The sequence below is a fragment of the Chrysochloris asiatica genome, unplaced genomic scaffold (genome assembly GCF_000296735.1).
Source record: "Chrysochloris asiatica unplaced genomic scaffold, ChrAsi1.0 scaffold00250, whole genome shotgun sequence".
Classification (NCBI taxonomy): domain Eukaryota; kingdom Metazoa; phylum Chordata; class Mammalia; order Afrosoricida; family Chrysochloridae; genus Chrysochloris; species Chrysochloris asiatica.
The window spans coordinates 793,282-816,046 of record NW_006408768.1 but is presented as its reverse complement, the minus strand read 5'-3'; the positions used below and the strand labels follow the sequence as shown (position 1 = coordinate 816,046).

The 22,765-nt window shown below is 40.2% G+C and overlaps 1 protein-coding gene across 1 annotated transcript in view; it reads right to left on the bottom strand.

Annotated features, from left to right (window-relative positions):
- The window catches only part of FREM2 (FRAS1 related extracellular matrix protein 2), a 288,153-nt gene that overhangs the window by 16,691 nt on the left and 248,697 nt on the right, over positions 1-22,765 (bottom strand). Inside the window, exons 13-16 of the mRNA XM_006873709.1 lie at positions 22,519-22,677; positions 20,410-20,713; positions 19,933-20,064; positions 16,900-17,231 (exon numbers count right to left, since the gene is read on the bottom strand). Coding sequence (XP_006873771.1) covers positions 16,900-17,231; positions 19,933-20,064; positions 20,410-20,713; positions 22,519-22,677 — 927 coding nt within the window. The remainder of the gene's footprint in view (positions 1-16,899; positions 17,232-19,932; positions 20,065-20,409; positions 20,714-22,518; positions 22,678-22,765) is intronic.

Below are 22,765 nucleotides of genomic sequence, written 5' to 3'. Positions count from 1 at the left end.
GGTGGGTACAAAGAGAGCTAGGTAGGAAAAATGAAAGCGCAAAGAAATAAAGCAAATTCCCAAGGAACTCTTCAACTTCTGAGTGGCTCTGCTGAGATCATGGCCTAGTCTTTAGTCTGTGCTTCTTCCATGGGACTTAATTTCTTCCTTTCCAAGCAAAGCTGAGGCCAGGCTTCAGATAATTTAACAAAGTTTATCTGTTTAATCCCCATAATACCTCTGTAGAATCATAGGGCAAATACAATGACCTTCTTCATACACCTGAGATGTTAGTTAGACTTTCTAATACCAATCTAGTACGTTTCCACAAAATCATATACTAATCATGAAGACTACACTCTACATTTTATCCTGGAGTTAGAAGTCACCTCTTCAAGTCACAAAAATATATACAAGAGAACCATCACTTGAACAAGTTCTTGGGTTCTCAGTTATTGGTTCCTCGGTTTTCCCAGTTGCCATAATCAATTCCAACTCATGGCGACCCCGTGTGTCAGAGAAGAACTATGTTCCATATGACTTTCAATGGCTGATATTCTGTCAGTAGACTGCCAGACCTTACTTCCAAGGTTTCACATATGCTTTTTTTTACTAGTTTCTTTCACTGACACGCTATTTCCAAGGTTCATCCATGTTCCTTTTAATTGCTAAGTAGTATCCCACTGTATAGATATAGCACATTTTATTTATCCATGCATGATGTAATGGACAAACTTGCAACCTTTCATATAGCAGATGCGTGTGTGAATCATTTGTACCACTCAGAGGCTCTGCTTAGTAGCTAGCACACTCAATTGCTTGCTAAAAGTTGGCCAGGAGGAGGGGTACTTTGTTATGAAAATCCTTTGAGGCAGTACTTTCTAGGTGTTTTACTGTCATTGAGCCACTGCCCCTGACATGCAGTTGTCGCATACCAGCAACTTAGTGGTAGATTGTTAAGTGACTTCAGATGGTAATTAAGGTTAATATTCCTTCCTCTGATTTTTTTGGAACATTTATTATGGTTGGGTGAAAGTTTACACAATAAATTAGTTTCTCATTCATCAGTTTATACACAATTTATTTCAAACATTATTTGCAATCCCCTCAAAATATAACAACACACTCTTCTTACTTCCTCCCTGAGCTCCCTGTTTCCATTTGTTCCTCTTACCCACCGTTGGAGTCTTGGTGTGGTGCTGTGGGCTAATGCACTGGACTGCAAAGCCTCATTTGAACCATAAGGTCAATAGTTCAAGCTCACTAGCCACTCCTTGGAAACCATATATAGGGCTGCTATGGGTCAGAACCCATACAACTACTTAACAACAACAACCCACCCCTTGCTGCCTTCTGAAGGTTGTTTTTGGGCAAATGCTGTCCTCTTGAGCTACCTAGAGTGAAATATAATGTAATCAACTCTATAATACAGTTGTTAAGAATAGCTCATCAGTTGAAGGGAGGCTTCCTTGGGCCTGCTTCCAATACACTAGACATGTGGGCAAAACTTGCTCTCTGCTGAGTTTGGATCTGACATCTGGCTTGTTCTCTGACCTCTGGTTCTTTGGACTTCAGCCAGTGGCCTGCTCTACTACCTGCTGATACTAGGAGTCATCAACAACTTGCCTTTTTACCTGCCAGATCTGCCTACCTGCCTGCCTATCTTGGTTCATCAGCCCTGCAGGTATTTGAGGAGAGACTTCCAGCCTGATGCCTGGCCCACGGATTTGGGACTTGCTAGCCTCCATAACTACATGAGCCATTTTCTTGAAATAAATTACTCTCTGGATCTCTGGTAGTGTAGTGGTTACGAATTGGGCTGCTAACCTCAAGATCAGCAGTTCGAAGCTACCAGCTGTTCTGCACGAGAAAGATGAGGCTTTCTGCTCCCGTAAAGATTTACAGCCTCGGAAACCCTGTACAGGGTCACTATGAGTCAGAACTGACTCCACAGCACAAAACAATAACAACTTATTTCTACTGGAGTTCTGGTGTGGTGCTGTGGGCTAATGTGTCAGACTGCAAAGTTGTTTGAACTGCAAGGTTGGTGGCTCAAGCTCACCAGCCGCTCCTTGGAAACCCTATACAGAGTCTCTATGGGTCGGAATCAACTCGACAGCACTTAACAGCAACAACATATTTCTATTATATTTTCATATGCTTCACTGACTGGTTTTGCTCCTCTAGAGAACCTAGCCTAAGATATCCATGTATCTACCCCAGGTTTATATGGGATATATGGTTTTATGTTTACTTCTAAGATCAAAAACTAAGCCAGTATTATTCAGATAAGATGTTAGAAATTTATCTGAAGGGAAGCATTGGTGGGGAATTCCCTGGAAGAAATTTCTTCACTGGAAAAAATTTCCTTCTGATGTTGCTGTTATTGGCAAAAAATGTGTTTGTGAATATGTAAAGCAAGCTCATATATCTCAGACACTTAATGTTCCAACTATGTGCTTACTTAGTTACTCAGTTTAGAATTCTTAACCTAGTTCCCTGAGTAGTGTTTTGTTTTTGTTTTTAGTGCCGTCCAGTCAGTTCCGACCCATAGCGACCCTGTATAGGGTTTCCGAAGAGCGGCTGGTGAGTTTGAACTGCCAACCTTGAGGTACAAAAGACTTTGCAGTCCAGCGCATTAGCCCACAGCGCCACACCAGAATGCTTGGGAGAAAGAAACCCTGGCTTCTCTCCAGTTGCAAAACCTTTCTGAAGGACTGCAGTATTGAGAGGCAAAAGATCATGGGACAGTCAATATTAGTCTATAAATTCTTAAGAATCAAGGACAATCTGTTAGGATATTTATAATAGTAGAATCAGAAATAATCTCAAAGGCCACCAGTAGAAAGAAGAATGGCTAAATAAACGATGAAGGCACACCCACAAGATGAAATTATCATGCAACCACTGGAAACAATTCCCATGAAGAATTCTCCTTGTCATGAGAAAATGCTCACAACATAGTTACTCACTGCCATCTAATTAATTCTGACTCATAATGATTCTATGTTGTTATCGTGGTTAGGTGCCAGTTGGTTGGTTCCAACTCACAGCGATCCTCTTGCACAACAGAACAAAACACTGCCTGGTCCTGTGCCATTCTCACTGTTGTTCCATTTGTGCCCATTGTTGTTGTCACTGTGTCAATCCATCCATTGAGGGTCTTCCTGTTTTTCACTTTACAAGCATGTTGTCCATCTCCAGGGACTGGTCCTTTCTGACATTGTATCCAACGTACAAGAGACAAAGTCTTGCCATCCTTACTTCTAAGGAGTATTCTGGTTGTACTTCTTTCAACACAGATTTGTTTATTCCAGCAGTTCATGGTACTTTCTATTCTTCATCAACACCATAATTCAAGGCATAGCTTCTTCTACAGTCTTCCTCATTCATTGTCCAACTTTCACATGCACATGTGGTGATTAAAAAATACCATGGCTTGAGTCAGGTGCACCTTAGTCCTCAAAGTGACATCTCTGCTCTTTAGCACTTTAAAGAGGTCTTTTGCAGCAGATCTGCCTAATGTACTATGCCGTTTAAACGCTGTCCTCCCTCAGAGCTGCTGTGGGTTGGAACTGCTGACCTTTCAGTTAGCAACCCAATGCTTAACCCACTGTGCCACCAGGACTCCTTCACAACACAGCAAGTTTTCAGAAATCAGTATACAAAATGGCATATATGACACCACCACTAATAAAAATGTGTATGCATATTGAAAAAACACGGAAAAATATAAATGCTTTATACACTTTTTTGTTTCCCAACTTTTCAGAGATCTGGTAGTGTAGTGGTTACGAGTCAGGCTGCTAACCTCAAGGTCAGCAGTTCGAAACTACCAGCTGTTCTATGGGAGAAAGATGAGGCTTTCTGCTCCAGTTAAGATTTACAGCCTCGGAAACCCTATGCAGGATTGCTATGTTGGAACATACTCTACCGCCCACCATCACCACCACCACCACCACCACCACCAGGATTACTTTGGAGTCCTGGTGTGGTACTGCAGGATAATTCACTGGACCATAAGTTCAGTTTGAACAGCAATAATGTCTTGGTATGTTTGCTGGCTGTCAGATTGCCTTCTTTGGTGAAGTGTCTCTTCATATACTCTGTCCATTTTAAAATTGGGTAGTTTGTCTTTTTGTGTGTAAAGGTGCTAAAGTTTTCTATAAATTTTAGAGGTTAGTCCCTTGTCTGACATATCATTGCAAACAATTTTTTCCCAGTCCGTGGGCTGTCTTTTTACTCTTTTGGCAAAATATTTTTATGCACATGTTGTTGTGCTATTGGATAAGCACTGTACCGCTAACCACAAGGTTTGTGGTTCAAACCCACCAGCTGCTCCTTGGAAACTCTATATAGGGTTGCTATGAGTCAGAACCGACACAATGGCTCTTAACAACAACATACTTTCATTTATAAACTTTTCATTGTGAATTGAGTGAAGATTTTCAGACAAAACCATTGGTTTTACACTCAACAAATCACACACTTTGTTATGTCTCAATGATTGCAGTCCCCTCCATTTAACAACAGTTATCTGACTGCCTCCTTGTTCTTATTTCCATTCCATTCTTCTTACGCAATGTTTTGCTTATTCAGTTTCCTTCTTTAGGTTTACATACTTCCAGGTGGTGTTTCCATCTTTGTATCCCTTCCCAGAGCACTGGACTGCTCATCAAAAGTTTGGAGATTCGAGCCCACCAATCACTCTGTGGGAGAAAGATGAGACTTTCTGCTTCTGGTAAAGATTTACAGCTTTAGAAAACCTATAAAAGTTGGCTATGAGTTGGAACCTACTTGATGGTACTTAACACACACACACACACACACACACACACACACACACACACGCATAGCCCTACCCTGAAGAATTCGGAGTCCTTCAATTTACACCCCATTAAATGGCAATTTTGTCATCGAGGGACTCATATTGAATTCATTTTAGATTTCTCTCAGTTTGGGGAGAACAAAGATCAGGGCTGTATGGGGTAAGATCTCCCAATGAAATTCTTATAAGACAGCCTTTGGTACCCGTGAAGAACAAGCAAGTGGATTGTTGTGATGGGGGAAAAAAAATTCCCAGGTGCAACGTTTTTAGCCTTTTCCCCACCAATGAAGTTTTCAATTTTCTTAAAATTTACAATAAGCTCCCATGATCCTCCTGTGTCCATTGAGAACATCTATCAATACCTCCTTTGGAATTACAAAAAACAGTTCCCAAACCCTCTGAAATTACCTCTCTGCATTGAATTTAGAGGCCCAGCATATCCCCTTAGAAACCCTTGTTTTAATTGGGACTTTTTCTTTTTTTAAGGCATCCTAAGAAGTCCTGGTGTGGTGCTATGCGTTAATGTGCCAAACTACAAAGCTGTTTGAACTACAAGATTGGGTCGGAACCAACTCTGCAGCAATTAACAAGAACACAGAGACTAAGGAGTCCTGGTGTGGTGCTGTGGGCTAATCACTGGACTGCAAAGTTTGTTTGAACTACAAGGTTGGTGGTTCAAGCTCACCAGCCACTTGGAAACCCTATGCAGGTTTCCGAGGCACTTAATAACAACAACAAGGAGACTAAGGAGTCCTGGTGTGCTGCTGTGGGTTAAAACGCTGGACTGCAAAGTCGTTTGAACTGCAAAGTCGGCAGTTCAAGTTCACCAGTTGCTTCACAGAAACCCTTTACAGGATGGTTGTAAGTCCAAACTGACTTAATTTAGTACTTAACAACAACAAGGAGACTAAAGGAGTCCTGATATGGTGCTGTAGGATAAGCACTCAACCACGATGTTAGTTTGAACTGCAAGGTTGGCACTTCAAACTCACCAGCCACTCCTTGGAAACCCTATATAGGGTTGCTATGAGTTGAAACCAACTCTTCAGGATTCAACAACAACAAAAGAGACTAAGACAAATATATTACTAAGAGAACTTTATCTGCAGCCATCCACTGATTGCGTAGATACGTTTAAACACGTTTTATTAGGAATAAACTTGTGCATGTATGAACTGGAAACAGTAGCAATACTTTTTGACTCATCCTAACTGGGTTTGAATTTGACTGAGGACCTTTTTTCCTACATGACACCATGACAACGCACCTGCTCATTCTTTGAGGATTTCATTGGGAAACCTTACCCTATCTGTCCTATAGCCCTGATCTTGTCCATCCAGACTTCTTTTGTTTTTTAAAACACAAGAGCATTTACTAGGCACATGATGAGAGTCCCTTTAGGGTTTCAATAGTGCCATTTTGATGTGGTATAAATCAAAGAGTGCAGAATTCTTTTTGGAAGAGTTAAGAGGGATGGAAATACCACCTTCAGAAGTGTACAAACCTGGATGGAGGATATGTCATAAAACAATAGCCTCCTATTTTGATATTTTTGTTCAATGAAACTTTCTGTGGTTTTATAGCAATACTTTTTCACTCATTGTGGTTTTTCCTGTTATTTATCTGCTTTTGTACTTCAGAAGCTATTCAAAGATTTTAGAACTGAAATCATTCGAGAAATTTTGAGTCTCTTTTCTTTAGTAAGTAAGATTCTCAGTTCAACTCCTGGTGTGGCACTGTAGGATCAGTACTAGACTGTGAACAACAAGGTCAATGGTTCAAACTCACCAGCTGTTCCTCAGAAACCTTATACAGGGTTGCTATGAGTCAGAACAGACTCGACAGAACTTAACAGCAACCACATAAGAACAATGATTTGACTCTTACAAATGTCTTTTTTTTACATAGTCAAGCAGGTTCTCTATGCTGAGCCTCACCAGGTACCTTGAATGGAGTATGTACTGAGTGAATATTTGCTTAATAAATGAATGTAGAAATGAGTAGCCTTTTACAATGCAATAGCTGAAATAGTCTTAATATCAGCTGAAGCTAGCTGTGGTCAAACTACATACGTAGTGGTTACGATTCATGCTGCCAACTGCAAGGTCAGCAGTTTGAAACTACCAGCTCTTCCGCAGGAGAAAGATGAGGCTTTCTGCTCCCGTAAAGATTTACAGCCTCAGAAACCCTGTGCAGGGTCACTATGAGTCAGAGCCGACTCCACAGTACTTAACAACAATAACAACATTACTATTAACAGATACAATCCTGGAAGTTTCATGTAATTCCTTCAGTTGGGTAACTTTTTTTTTTTTTCATTTTAGAAGTATCTATTTTGGATTGAGTGAAAGTTTACAGGGCCCATCATCAGCTTCACATTCAACCATTCATATAGCTTGTTTCATTACATTGATTATTATCCCCTCCATATATCATCAGTTAACAGTGTTTCTCTCTATCCTCTTTAGCTTTTTTTTTTTTTTTGGATGGGGGGGGGGGGACTTGCCTTTTTGGAATTTACAGTCTCGGCTTTTAGGGAAGGTTTTTACATTTGTCTGTGGATATCCAGGGCTCATGTATGAGATTACTAACAAGCATTACTGAATAATCAGATGAGGGACAGTTTGCTATGTCTACTAGGTAGCTAAAGTCTGATCCTCAGAGCCTATGGTTTGGACGGTCAACAACGCTTGGGCCCACAGGGGCTTGGCCTCCTGACCGGGTCTGCACGGTCTGCATCCGAGTCCTCCTTATTTATTGTTTGTTTAAGGGACGCTGCCTGTCTTAGGCGGTCAGTGCGAATTCCTCAGTCTTACCAGTCATTGAAACTCATTGCAGCATGGCAATAGCTCTGTCTTAAGTTGCTGAGGTAGTTGGGGAACTTTTTAAAACAAATTCAATATTTTAATTTGGGAAGTTGGAGAAGGCAGGGAACCCTTTTCAGATGTGTTCAAAGCAGATCTTCAATCACAAAGAAAAAAATGCAGAGATTAAATAAACATAACTTCTCCATCATTACTATTTGAGACAGAAGCAATTACCAGTGAGCAATATTTGCGCAGTGTTTTCCTTGAATCTAACATGCCAAATCTAGTAAAGAACTATGGGGCATTGGTGATTTTGTGAGTTGTATGTGGGCGACCCTGGTTCAATTCCCAGTCAGTGTGCAGCCACCGCTTGTCTGTCAGTGGAGGCATGAGTGTTCAGCTATCAGGCTGAACAGATGTCAGCAGACCTCCCAGACTGAGATAGACTAGTGATCAACTTCTGAAAATAAGCTAGTGAGAATCTTACGGATTACATAGTCCAATCTGTAACCAACCACGGGGATGGTACAGAAGCAGGCAGAACTTTGCTTCGTTGTGCATGGAGTCACCTTGAAATTGGTGCCTACTCAACAACATTAGCAACAGGGAACATTTCCTGATTGTTTGCCTGGGGCTTCTTGAAGGAGCTGCTGTCTATTAAGGTGGGCAAGAAAACCTGGGAGTTGCTGCCAAGCATACTTAGCCCATACTGAAGGTCCATTTCATTTTTGTTTGCCCATTTTACCATCCTAATTGAAGAGATGCAAAAATTCACAATATTCTCATGAAATCCTGATGTTTTACACTGGTGTGGTGCTGCTAGTTAATACACTGGACTGTTTAAGGTCAGTGTGAACCGCAAGGTTGACAGTTCAAACTCACCAGCTGTTCCTTGGAAACTCTATACGGGGTCAGGATGAGTCAGAACTGACTCGAAGGCACTTTACAACAACAACAACGAATATTTAGTTTGCTTTCCTTTAGGTGAAGTTTCATGAAATATGTCTGTATTTAAAATGGATCTGCCTGTATCCAGATGAAACTGTAGACCACTATTTCCAGGATATGGATTTGTATTTTTTCTTAACAGTGGTGTAGATGGAATCTGGCATGCATTTTCATAATAGCAGTTGAACAGTTTTTATGGTACTAAGAACAGAACTGACTCGAAGGCACTTTACAACAACAACAACGAATATTTAGTTTGCTTTCCTTTAGGTGAAGTCTCATAAAATATGTTTGTATTTAAAATGGATCTGCCTGTATCCAGATGAAACTGTAGACCACTATCTCCAGGATATGGATTTGTATTTTTTCCTAACAGTGGTGTAGATGGAATCTGGCATGCATTTTCATAATAGCAGTTGAACAGCATTTATGGTACTAAGAACAGAGGGAAAACTTCATATACCTTTCTGGCAATTGCATCGGTGACCATATCCATTCCACACATTCACCTACACAGTTGAATACCAAGGTATTATGATGTGATTAAAAGCGTATACTAGCAAGGTATATAATCTTGTAATTCTCTTTGCTCTCCCATATGTAAAAAGGGGGCAAATTTTGAATTTGTCTCACAGGGTTGTTGTGAGGACAGATTGACAGGAAATCTGTATAGTATTCTGTAGGGTTAAGACCTGAATTATCCAAAATGGCGCCACTCTTGTCAAAACTCAAAATGACTCCATTCTTGTCAGGCCTAACTGCAGTTAAGATTAGCCAAGTTTGCTAAATCATTGTAATTTGGGTGTGGATCCAGTTATATTTGGGTCTGGTCCAGATGTAGGTGGGTTAGTTGCCCCTCAATTCCAAGAACTAACTATGAAGTAACAACCAAAATGCCTGTTAAGTAATAACCATAAGTGAAATAGCTTGTTTATCCAGTAGTATAAAAGAACTCGCTTAGCAGACACAAGGTAGTGGTACTTTGACTACTCAACCTACTGTCCCTGAAAGCAGCACTGCACTCCTCGTTAGTAAGTTTCTCTGTCTGTTAATTCTCTGCCTTTATTTCTTTTCTGTAATCAACTAATGTCTTCAGAACTATCTATGAGTCAGTTTTTCTTCTCTAGACAAACACATATGCAGAAAGTTTCTCCCTTCTGGGTCTGGATCAACATAATACACATTACAATAAATGCTAGCTTTTAGCATTATTATTTTCATTATTGTGCACTCTATGGAGTCCTGATATGGTGCTGTAGGATAAGCCCCAGACTGCAAGATTGGTTTCAACTTCAATGGACAGTGTTTCAAACTCACCAGCTACTCCTTGGAAACCCTATATACATTTGCTATGACTCAGAACCAACTCGCTGACACTTAGCAACAACAAAAATGGCAGCCTGGTGTAGGAATCCTGGCATGGTGCTGTAGGATAAGCACTGTACAGCTAACCGCAAGGTCAGCAGTTCAAACCCACCAGCTGCCCCTCTGAAACCCTATACAGGGTCACTATGAAATGGAACCAACTCGACACACTTAACAACAACAACAGCACAGAGTCCTGGTGTGGCACTGTAGGATAACCACTGTATTATTAACCACAAAGTCAGCAGTTCAAACCCACCAGCTGCTTCATGGTAAAAAGACGAGGCTATCTGTTTCCATAAAGATTTACAGTCTTGGAAACTCTATATCGGATCTCTATGAATCTGAATCAACTTGATGGCAACTTAGATTGTTGTTGTTGTTAGGGGCCATTGAGTTGGTACTGACCCATAGTGACCTTATGCACAGCAGAAAGTAACACTGCCTGATCCTGGACCAACCTCAATATTGTTGCCACGCTTGAGTCCATTTATGCTGCCACTTGGCCAATCCATCTCGTTGGGGGTCTTCCTCTTTTTCTCTGACCCTCCACCTTATCAAACATGATCCCAAAACGTAGATAAGTGTCCTAAGTGGCTAGATTACTTCTAATTGAACTTATTTATGTATTTTTTTATGTGTATAAGAGAATATAAAAAGCTGAGGGAGAAGTAAATGTTTAAGCTCAAAGAAGAAAGTAGGGAAAATGAGATGACTGAGTTTCACTGTAAGAGACCAAATGCCTTGATTGAGTGGATAGTATACTGAGGATTTTTGAATTTTATAACAAGAACCTTATATCACAGTGATTTGCACTACCATGGTCAGCCCAATGAAGCTGATCATCACAGTTATGCTATCAAATTCATTTTCAGTAATGCAAAAGCAGAAATATCATTTTAGAAGTAACTCATACTATCGTTATCTTTTTAAGAAGGTAAGAGAAACTGGTTAAGAATCGGATGGTGTAATACTCTCATATTGTACAATCTCTTTATTTCTAGTATTATGTAACAAAGCCTTTTTGAACAGGAGACACTTAGCTCAAATCCATACTTTTCACCTCATGGACTAGCACTCTTGGCAGTTCAGTTACAAAAGCAGAGCTAGCAGTGATCACAGGAAGAAAAAGTACTAAATTCAGAACATTAAAGACAGGAACTGGGGAAAAACCCCTAGCAGCACAGTCAGTTCCATTGAGACTGGTTTTGAGGAATTTATACACTCGAGGTAGGATTTGCATTCAAAATGACCTTGCTTCACTGGAGCTGTTGTTGTTGTTGTTATGTGCCGTGGAGTCGGTTCTGACTCATAGTGACCCTGTACAGGGTTTGCGAGGCTGTACCTCTTTACAGGAACAGAAAGTCTCATCTTTCTCCCGCAGAACAGCTGGTAGTTTTGAACTGATGACCCTGAGGCTAGCAGCCCAATTAGTAACCACTACACTACCAGAGCTCCTTTCACAGGAAGGTATAATAGGATGAAGCTTAACCAGGGCCAAGTGCAGGGTTTTCACCAGAGAAAATCTAGGTTACATTTCTAAAAGATGGAGTCATGCTGCAAAGAAGATAGAAAACTTCTCCGGAGTGAAAACAGCACAAACAAGATGAGACCAGCAGAGATCCTACAGTATGAAGAACTGATTTGGAGAAGAAAGAATCAAAACAAGAATGTTGTTTTATTAGCTATATTAAAGAAATTTTTTTTATGCCCAAAGATACCGTGATTTGAACAGGATCCTTAGAGAACAACCACATAAGATTTAGCAGTGGATCGAAAATAAGGTTGGTGAGGAAATGCTAAATGAACTTGTTAGATGTCATTGAGTGGGTACCAACTCATAGCGACCTTATGCACAACAAAATGAAACACTGTGCCAACCTCGCAATCATTAAGATAAGCCCACTGTGCTGCCACTGTGCCAGTCCATCTTGTTGGGTGTCTTCTTCCGCCTTACCAACCATGATATCCTTTTTCAAGGGACTGGTCGCTCTTGATAATATGTCTGAAGTATGAGAGATGAAATCTGTCCACCATGCTTCTAAGGAGCATTCTGACTGTACTTCTTCCAACACAGATTTCTTTGTTCTTTTGGTGGTCTATGGTACTTTTAATGTTCTCCTCCAACACCATAACTCAAATGCATCCATTCTTCTACATTGAGGTACAACCCATACTAAAGGCTGTGGTCTTTGATCTTCAGTAAGTCTTCTTGGCTTTCAGCAAGCAAGGCTGTATCATCTGCACATTGCAGGTTGCTAATGAGTCATCCTCCAATCATGATGTCATGTTCTTCTTCATATAATATATTTTATCAGATTATTTGCTCAGCATACAAAACTGAAAAAGTATGCAACCCTGGAGCACAACTTTCTTAATTTTAAGCCATTCAGTGTTCCCTTGGTCTCTTTGAACAACTGTCTTTTGGATCTATGCACAGGTTCTTCACAATGTTGCCCATAGCACCTTTAGTGCATCTTGGATTTCTTCCTTGACTCTTGAGCATAAGATAGCTTGTGAGATGGTTGAACATCGACCATTTCTTTTTGGTACAGTGACTCTGTGTATTCCTTCCATCTTCTTTTGATACCTTCTACATCATTCAATATTTTGCCCATGTTGTTAAGTGCTGTTGAGTCAATTCTGACTCATAGCAGCCCTGTATAGGGGTACTGAGGAGCAGCTACTGAGTTTGAACTGCCAACCTTGTGGTTCAAACTGACCATGCGTGATACTTCATTTTTTCCTCTAGTTATTTCAGCTTGAGAAATGTTCTTCTCTTTTGGTTTGCTAGTACTAAGTTTTTGTACATTTCATTCAAATATTTGACTTTGTCATCTCAAGCTGCCCTTTGAAATTTTCTGTTCACTCTTTACTTCCGCATTTCTTCCATTTGGATCTCTAGGCTGGAGAGCAACTTTCAGAGTCTCTTCTGACTTCCATTTTGGTCTTTTCATTCTTTCTTGTCTTCTTAATGACCTTTTACTTTTTTTCTGTATGATGTTCTCTATATCATCCCACAACTCTTCTGGTCTTTGGTCATTAGTGTCTAATGCATCAAATCTGTTCTTGAGATGATCTCTAAATTCAGGTTGGATATGTCCAGGTCATATTTGGCTCTCGTTGGACTTGGTTTAATTTTTATCAGCTTCAGCCTGAATACTGCATATTAGCAATTAATGGTCTGTTCCACAGTCTGTGCTGGCCTTGTTTTGGCTGTTTCCACAGATGTAGTCAATCTGACTTCTCTGTATGCCATCTGGTGAGGTCCATGTGTATAGTTATCTTTCATGTTGTTTAGAAAAGGTATTTGCAATGAAGAAATCATTGGTCTTGAAAAATTCTGTCATGTGATATCAAGCATAGTTTCTATCGCCAAAGCTATACTTTCCAACAACTCTTTGTTTCCTACCTTTGTGTTCCAATCACTAGTAATTATCAATACATCTTGATTGCATGTGTGATCAATTTCAGACTGAATAAGTTGGTGGAATTCTTCAATTTCCTCATTCATCATTGGCTTTAGTGGTTGGTGTATAAATCTGAATTAATAGTTGCATTACCTGGTCTTCTTTGTGTTGTTGTTGTTATTAGGTGCTTTGAGTCGATTCCGACTCATAGCAACCTATGATCCTGCACCATCCTTAACAGTCGTTGTTAAGCTTGAGCCCATTGCTACCATCAATGTGCCAATCCATCTTGTTGGGAGTGTTCCTCTTTTTCGCTGTCATTCCACTTTACCTAGTATGATATCCTTCTCCAAAGACTGGTTCCTCCTGACAATATGTCTGAAGTATGAGAGACAAATTCTCGCCATCTTGGCTTCCAAGGAGCATTCTGGTTTTACTTCTTTCAACACTCCATGTTACTTTTAATATTCTTCTCCAACATCATAACTCAACTGCATCAATTCTTCTATGGTCTTCCTTATTCACTGTCCAACTTTCACCAAGATGTGAAGCTATTGAAAATACCATTACTTGGGTCAGTTGAACTTTAGTCCTCAAACTGACATCTTTGCTTTTCAACACTTTAAATAGGTCTTGTGCAGCAGATTTGCCTAATATAATACATAATTTGATTTCTTGATTGTTGCTTCCCTGAGTGTTGATTGTGAATCCAAGCAAAATGAACTCTTTGACAACTTCAATCTTTTCTCCATTTACCATGATGTGATTTATTGGTCCAGTGGTGAGGATTTTTGTTTTCTTTGCATTGAAATGCATATGCCTAACTATAACATCAGTTAGGCATATGGATATTATCCTATCACAGACAGCATTGTACTTCAAGATAGATCTTGAAATGTTCTTTTTGATGATGAATGTGGTGCCATCCCTCTTTATCATTCCTAGCATAATAAACCATGTGATTATCAGATTCAAAATGTTTAATACCAGTCCATTTCAGCTCGCTAATACCTAAGATATTCATCTTAATGTGTTTCATTTTATTTTTGACATCATCCAATTTTCCTCGATTTATACTTCATATATTCCATATTCCAATTTGATTTGTACCCTGTTGGCAAATGAAGGATCCGAAAACTTTACACCATTTGTGTCATCACAGTCTACTCTACATACAGGAGACAGCTCTTCCTCAGTTGTACTTTGAGTGCCTTCCAGTCTGAGTATATTTTGGTGCTATCTGGCAGTGCTCCACTGCTATTCACAAGGTTTTTCAGTGACCAACTATCAGAAGTAATGCACCTCTCCTTCTTCCTAGTCTGTGTTACTCGGGAAGCTCAGCTGAAACCTGTCTACCATGGATGACTTAAATATCAGTGGCATAACTTCTGGAATCACAGCAACATGTAAGCTATTACAGAACAGCAAACGGACAGAGGAGTGGTGGAACACGAGATGCTTAATTTGCCAATAGCTGAGGTGGACTTGTTATTAAGAATATTTCTTTTTATTCGAAAGTAAGATTTTTTCTTTTAGGTGTCTTTTCAGGGGCAAGACAGACCAAGGACGATGGAACTAACGAACTAACCATACGAGGGTTTCAATAGCCTGCCCAGGAACAGTAACTAGAAAATGTCTGAGTCAAAGTTGGGTCTGCATTTGCCTGACTTCAAAAGTCAGGAACTGGAATTCCTACATTTTGTACTGTCTTTCTGTTGGTGTTTTCATTTGGGATTTTTACTAATCTACTCAAGTTACAGAATACTGTTGCTTTTGGAAGTGATTAAGATAATGCCTGTCATAGATTGATTTGTGTTCTCTCAAAATGTTGTTGCTGTTAAGTGCCTTCAAGTCGATTCTGACCCATAGCGACCATGTCTGGGGTTTCCAAGAAGCACCTAATGGGCTTGAACCACTGACCTTGAAGTTTAAACAGACTTTGCTCTCCAGAGCATTAACCCACAGTGCCACACTAGGACTGTAAAACCCTAACTTCTATGCCTATGGTTATGTTTATAAGGCAGTCTAGGGTGTGTTTTGAGTTAATTTCTTTGGATATAAAAGGAGTAGATAGAGAAAGGAGAGTTGGGGAAGAGAGATGCCAATTCACATTAGTCAAAGGACAAAGTGCCAAAGACCTTCTTTCAGAGCCCACACAGAGAGAAAGCATCTCCCCAGCGCTGGTACCCCGGATTCAGACTTCTAGCCTTTTACCCTGTGAGAAAGTGCATTTTTTTGGTTAAAGCCTCCATTATATTCTTTCTGCTAAAGCAGTACTAGATAATCAAGACAATACCTCACTACGTTTCAGTCCAATATCTCAGACATAATATATAGCTGTCCATTATACATAAATAGTTAGCTGAGCTTGTTAAATTTCACAATTTTGATGTGGAATAAATGAATAGCAAGGGATCGTTTACATTTTTTCATGGCTGTTGTTAAGTGCCATCAAGTTGGTTCTGACACATAGCGACCCTGAATAGGGAGGGTTTCCAAGGAGCAGCTAGCTGGTAAGCTTGAACCACCAACTTTGCAGTTCAAATGGCTTTGCAGTCTGGCGCATTAACCCACAGCGCTACACTTAATTTAACACTTCAAGAATACAAGCAAAGTTGGTCTCCTGTGGCTAAATCTTAAAATAGATGAACTATTTTGAGTACCACAGAAAGAATTTTATGTATTAACCCACTTACCAATTCTTTATCTGTTCAAGCCTGTACCTTCATACTTTAGATTCTCTGTTGTAAACACTTCCTTATCATCATTTTAACAACTTTGTTGAGGCTGATAATGGGAAACAGGAGGATTTTTGTGCGTTTTATGTGCTGATCTTTGTGTTATGAAGAGACAGCAGTTGTAGAGTAGACATAATAATGAGCTTTTTTTTTTCATGAGAGCACCTTTGACTATGGTAATGATGGCGATACAGCAGAGCAGAGGAAAAGGAGACAAGTAGAAAGACTAGGCATTACAGAAAAATGGAGGGATAAGGAGAAAAAGATGGAAAGTAAAGAAAGAAAGTAAGGTGTAACAAAACAACGCTGACACTGAGAATTAAAATGTTCCTTTTCTGCGGTTTATTGGTTGCCATTGAGTGCCTGGGTAGTATCAACAGTTAATGAACTGGGCTACTCAAAAGGTTGAAGAATTGAATTGACTCACAGGCACCTCAGAAGAAAGGCCTGGTGATCTGAAAAATCAGCAGCTGAAAATCTTATGGAGCGCAGTTCTACTCTGACACATATGGTGTTGCCATGTGCCTGAATCAGCTGGATGGCAATGTTTTTATTAATGCGTGCACACAAGAATGTACACTTTGAAGGGAAGTCAATATTTAGATTTTTATAATATAGTCCTTAACAAAGATTTGAAACTTAAAGCAGTAACTGTACAGTGTCCCCTCAAATACATGACCTCTAACTGGGGCTTAATTAACTGAGGACCTATAGCACCAAAATAGCAGATTAGATATAGTCCAAATCTACGTAGTAGAATAAACCCTACTGTTGTTTCCAGAGACCAAAGAGGAGACCAAAGCTCAAATGTTAATAATCCTTACCTGTCCATCTGTTCCAATGGTACCCCCACAGTCAGTGAGGAGTTCAGACATGTCATAGTAGCTGACAAACTCCCATAAACAGGCCTCCAGGTTCAGGTTTCGGTAGAAGCGTAAGGTACTGGAACCCCTGAGAGATGAACTGTACTGATAAGGATACATCTCCCCAATGATTTCTGGGTTTTTCGTGGCATCAGTCAAGAAACCATGTTGAGTCTTCACTTCTGTATAATCCAGGAGATTGGAGCACTTGTGGTTCCCAACTCTGGTGCCATCTGGGCTCAGGGTCAACTCGAAGTTGGAGAGCTCACGGGTGGAGATCACCGGCAACATGCCTGCAGGATATTGGTGTCACTGTTAATGATTCAGTGAAAAGCAAAGTATTCTGCACACGTCTTAATTTCCTGAGAAGGCAAGTCCTCTAAAGTCCTATCAGAGTACATGAGCACGGAGTCTCAACATGCTGTCCAAGGACCTCTGGAGCTCCCTGAGAATCTTTCAGAAGAACGCTAACATCAAAAATGATATTCATAACAATACTAAGATATTATTTGCCCATTGCATTTGAACTCTCACTATTGTATAATAGAGTAGTAGAGCTTTCTAGAGGCTATGTTTGTTGTTGATAAATGCCATTGAGTTGGTTCTGACCCATAGGAGCGGCTGGTGAGCTTGAACCATCAATCTTGCAGTTCAAGCCGACTTTGCAAGCCCAGCACATTAACTCACTGTGCCATACCAGGACTCCTTTAGAGGCTATTGTTGTTGTTGTTAAGTGTCATATAGTCGGTTCCGACCCACAGCAACCCTGTATAGGGTTTCTGAGGAGCAACTGGTGAGGTTGAACAGCCGACCTTGCAGTTCAAACGGCTTTGCAGTGTGGCGCATTAACCCACAGCGCCACACCAGGACTCTTTTAGAGACTATAGGATGTGATTTATTGCCATACATTTGATATAAAAATAGAAATAAGAATCCATCTCTCTTCTACTAAGCTAGATATTAAAGATGTCTTTAAAAATGCAAAGCAATGACATTCTTATCATTAACAGTTTGTTTTTTATAGTTATTATAAAATTAATTATTTTTCTTTAAACTGTGTTAGTCATGTTAATGTCTAAGAGATACATTATTGTTATTTTTAAATAAGTAAATATGTTTGAAGTTTTAATTTCAAACCAGGAAATATCATAGATTCACAAAACAAAATGTGTTTGAGGTCTTCAGTAATTTTGATCAAATCATTTTGATCACCCATTAAAGTATAGGCTAGGAGTCGGAAAATTTCTTCTGTAAAGGACCAAATTGCAAATATTTTACACTTTATAGACCATAGGAGTCCTGTCTGGTGCTGTAGGATAAAATACTGGATCACAGGTTGGTGTGAACTGCAAGGTTGGTGGTTCAAACTCACCAGCCACTCCGTGGAAATCCTACACAGGTTTCTATGAGTCAGAATTGACTAAGTGGCACTTAACAACAACAACAACAAGATCTTGGTTGGAGCAACTCAACACTCCCATTGTAGGGTGAAAGCACATAGTTGTGTTTGAAAAAAACTTCATTATGGACAAGGGATTTAGATTTCATGTAATTTTCATGTTTCATGAAATACTCTTCTTTTGATGTTTTTCTTCAGACACTAAAAAATGTAAAAATCTTTTTAGATCACAAGCCATGAAAACACTGGCCCCTGGCACAGGGAACACACAATAGGACTGTGAGAGATTTCGTTGACCCTTTACCACCTTTCCCTCACAGATTTGCCCAAAGCAGTATTCTAGACGCATCAGAAAACTGGTCAGTTTGCACCGTGCTTTTGGTAGAGGTGTGAATACGAGAAGTTTCAGAATATGCAAAGCGACCCTGTATAGGGTTTCTGAGGAGCAGCTGGTGAGCTTGAACTGCTGACCTTGTGGTCCAGTGTATTAACCCACAGCACCACATCAGGATTCTATTAAGTGTAAGTGGAAGAGAAATTGAAAACACCTTCTGCATGTGGGGAATGTAGATGAAGTTGTTGTTGTTGTTGTTGTTAAGTGCCGTTGAGTTGGTTCTGACCCATAGCGACCCTGTACAGGGTTTCCGAGGCTGTAAATCTTTACGGGAGCAGAACATCTCATCTTTCTCCCGCGGAGCGGCTGGTAGTTTCGAACTGCTGGTCTTAAGGTTCGCAGCCCGATTCGTAACCACTACACTACCAGAGCTCCTGGCTCACAAATTCTGGTTACAGGTCCTCACCAGAGGAAACACAAAACATGATACTGCTAATTTCATTTTGGAGTACTGGTGTGGCACTGTAGGATATGCACTGGACTGTTAACCATGAATTTGGTGGTTCAAACCCACCAGCTACTCCACAGGATCACTATGAGTTAGAACTGACTCAGTGACACTTAACGACCACAACAACATCAGAAAGTTTGTGGAAAAATTCATTATCCTTTCATTCCATTTTCCCAGGAGATTTTTGAAGCCCCCCCTCATATATGCTGAAAGTAATCATTCAGAGACCAAATGCTTTACTGTAAGTCTAAGTTCGTGAGTTTTAAAGACAAATTTGTTCTAATACTTCATAAAAATTAGCACACTAACCAAAGTTGTTATTCATGATGTTTGGGAATCTAATAAATGTATCTATTTTTATATAATGATTACATTTTCAGGGAGCTTCTCAATGGAGCAAGTGCTTAACACACGTAGCTACTAATTGAAAGATTATCAGTTCAAGTCCACTCAGAAGGGCCTCGGGGGAAAAAGACCTGGAAATGTACTTTAGAAAAATCAGGCATTGAAGACCTTGTGGTTTTGTACTCTGACTTGCATGGGACCCCCATGAGTCAAAGTTAACTCGGTGGCAAACTTTTTTTTTAACTATCAGGCTTTAAAAAATAGGATAGAAAGAAAACTGAAAGACTCGGAAGAAGCAGAGGACTAGAAGCACAAATTGCTAGATTATTTAGAGAATTAAGTAAAATAAACCAGGTAAAGGGAAACCCAGAACACTTGCCAGGAGTGCTTACCCAGGTCACTTACCATCTATGTGTGGCATAGTGACTGTGAGCTTGATGAGGTTTGTGTAGTCTGGCTCCTCGGGGCCTGTGTAGCGCAATTGAGCCGAGAACGGTTCTGCCCCCACGATCCCTAGCACGCGGGGCTGACACAGACCTTAATGAAAATGAACAGACTTACTGTAAAAGAAAAATAACAGGCAACATCTAAAGAATATATTAAAAACGAGTACTATGAAGAGTACGAGCTCTGGTAGCATAGTGGTTACGAGTCATGCTGCGAACCTTAAGGCCAGCAGTTCGAAACTACCAGCCGCTCAGTGGGAGAACGATGAGGCGTTCTGCTCCTGTAAAGATTTAGAGCCTCGGAAACCCTGTACAGGGTCGCTATGGATTGGAACCGACTCGACAGCACTTAACAACAACAACTATGCATAATATGCCACGATCTTCTAGTGATTTGTCCTTATGTCATCTTCACATGAAAATGGAAGTACAATACCTTCTTCTCTGCCAATGGTTACAATGGCGCTCAGCAGCTCCAGACCTTCGTCTCCAACCGAGTTCACAGCTCGAGCAGCACACTGCACCCTGGAGCCAGGTTGAAAGTATATGGAGTCCAAAGTGATCATCTTGGATGATGTGAAAAAGGTGTCAAAGTCCACTTCTCTCATGGGACTGGTCACACCGTCAAAGCTGGTGGGGGCACTAGTCAGCCACCGGTACCGGGTCAGAGTGTCATTGATGTTCTCACTCACACAGATAGAGCCTGTCTTGTCATAATCTGGGTATTTGGGGTTGCAAGCCTATGGAAAAGAAAGTACTATGTTAGGACCACAGTATAGAACAATATTCACTTATTCCTCTCAGATTCTTTCTGCCACAGTTCATTCAACTTTTTTCCATGTGTACATGGTATTAAAGGAGCTCTGGTAGCGTAGTGGTTACAAATCGGGCTGCTAATCACAGGGTCAGCAGTTGGAAACTACCAGCTGTTCCATGGGAGAAAGATGAGACTTTCTGCTCCTGTAAAGATTTACAGCCTCGGAAACCCTGCACGGGGTCGCTATGAGTCAGAAGTGACTCCATGGCACATAACAACAACAACAACATGGTTTTAATGCAGCTTCCAAATGTCTCTCCCCAGATGTGATAGCATGTATGAAAGCTAACTTTGCATTTCAAATAGCATTCACCCTAAATTAATAGAGATAACAATTTTTACTAACATCATCTCTTGAGTTCTCCAAATTCTGAACCATCCTTGTTGTCTGTCTTCCCTTTTATCTTGGCTCCGCATCCAGTGGGTCAGTCCCCTTGGTTTACTATTCTTTGAAATGTCCTTTAAATTGGTCCTTTCTTTTCATTCCTCCCTCCATATCTAATTTAAGACCATTCCTTCTAGTCCACTGACAAACTATGATGACAGGGATCCTCCAATATAACTCTCTTCACCCCTTCTACCCAACAAATGAAGTCCAAATTCTTTAACATGATATCTAAGGACCTTTGTAATTTGACCTCAAACTATTACCTCTGGTGTACTAATTAAAAAAAATAGTACTTACATATGGTATAAAAATCAATAAGTCTGTGGGTGACCTTGCTGGTTTTTTAAATACCGTTGGCAGAGATTCCAGCATGATAGCAACATGCAAGCCAGCACAGTGTGACAAACTGTCAGATGAGTGGTGGAAGTAACTGCTTCCTGGGTACAGAGTCTCCATTTGGGGTGATAATGTTTTAGAACTAAGTAGAGATTGTGGTTGCTCAACATTGGTGCTGTACTAAAACATCTCTGAATTGTTCCCTTAATGTTTATATTTTGTGAATTTCACTCCCATAAAAATAATAATAATAATAATAAATTTGGGCCTTGTGGCCCAAAACACACACACACACACAAATAAGAAATAAGTCGCAGTCTGCTCACTAAGAGCTCAAGACTTAGAGTCAAGAGAAGACAAGTGAACAAGGAAGTATAATGTGCTTTCTCTTGGGCTGCTTCTGTTGTTGTTGTAGTATTTCTTTCTGGCATTGTTGCTGTTAGGTGACATTGAGTCAGTTCCAACTCATGGCAACCCAGTGTAGGATTTCTGAGGAGTGGCGGGTGAGTTTGAACCTATGACATTGCAGTTCAAACTGACCTTGAGGACAAGTGCTTATCCTATAGCGCCACACCAGCCTTTCCTATCTGATGTTATCTCAATCCACTGAAATCCAACTTGGCCCTAAACCTTCCAGGTACACTGAGTTATAATCCTAGCTCTTAATTCATATCATTCTCCTGAAAATGATCACATTTCCTTACAGTGACTGATTCTTGTATACTTTTTGCTATTTTTAAGTTTCTGATTGCATCGCTCAGACCTTACTTATTTTTGTATCAGTGACTAACCATGAGATAACATACTATGTACACATGGGTTGGATGAAGGAAGAAAAATATTTCCGGTTATATTTTCCTTTTTAAAGTTCAAAGCTTAAACCGTGTCAATTTTCCCACTTTAATTTTGTCATGAAAAAAATCAATACTATATTGGTTAAAGTTTATAATAAAGTTAAATGAACTTTCCCACAATGTCTTCAATTTTCTTAATATTCTACTTACTGTAATACAGACAACAGGGTAGCCAGACACGGGCCCAGCAGGCTCTCTTGCTGTGGTGATGTCGTCATACATCAGTAAGGACACAACTTGAGGGACAGAGGGAAAGGTAACATCTGCCATGCTGTTCATTTCTTCTATGTACACAATAGCTTTGGTCACCTTAGGGAAAAGATACTTGTCGTTCATTGCTGAAACATTATCTTTTGGTGCTCTACATTAATAAGGCGCTCTGGTAGCGTAGTGGTTA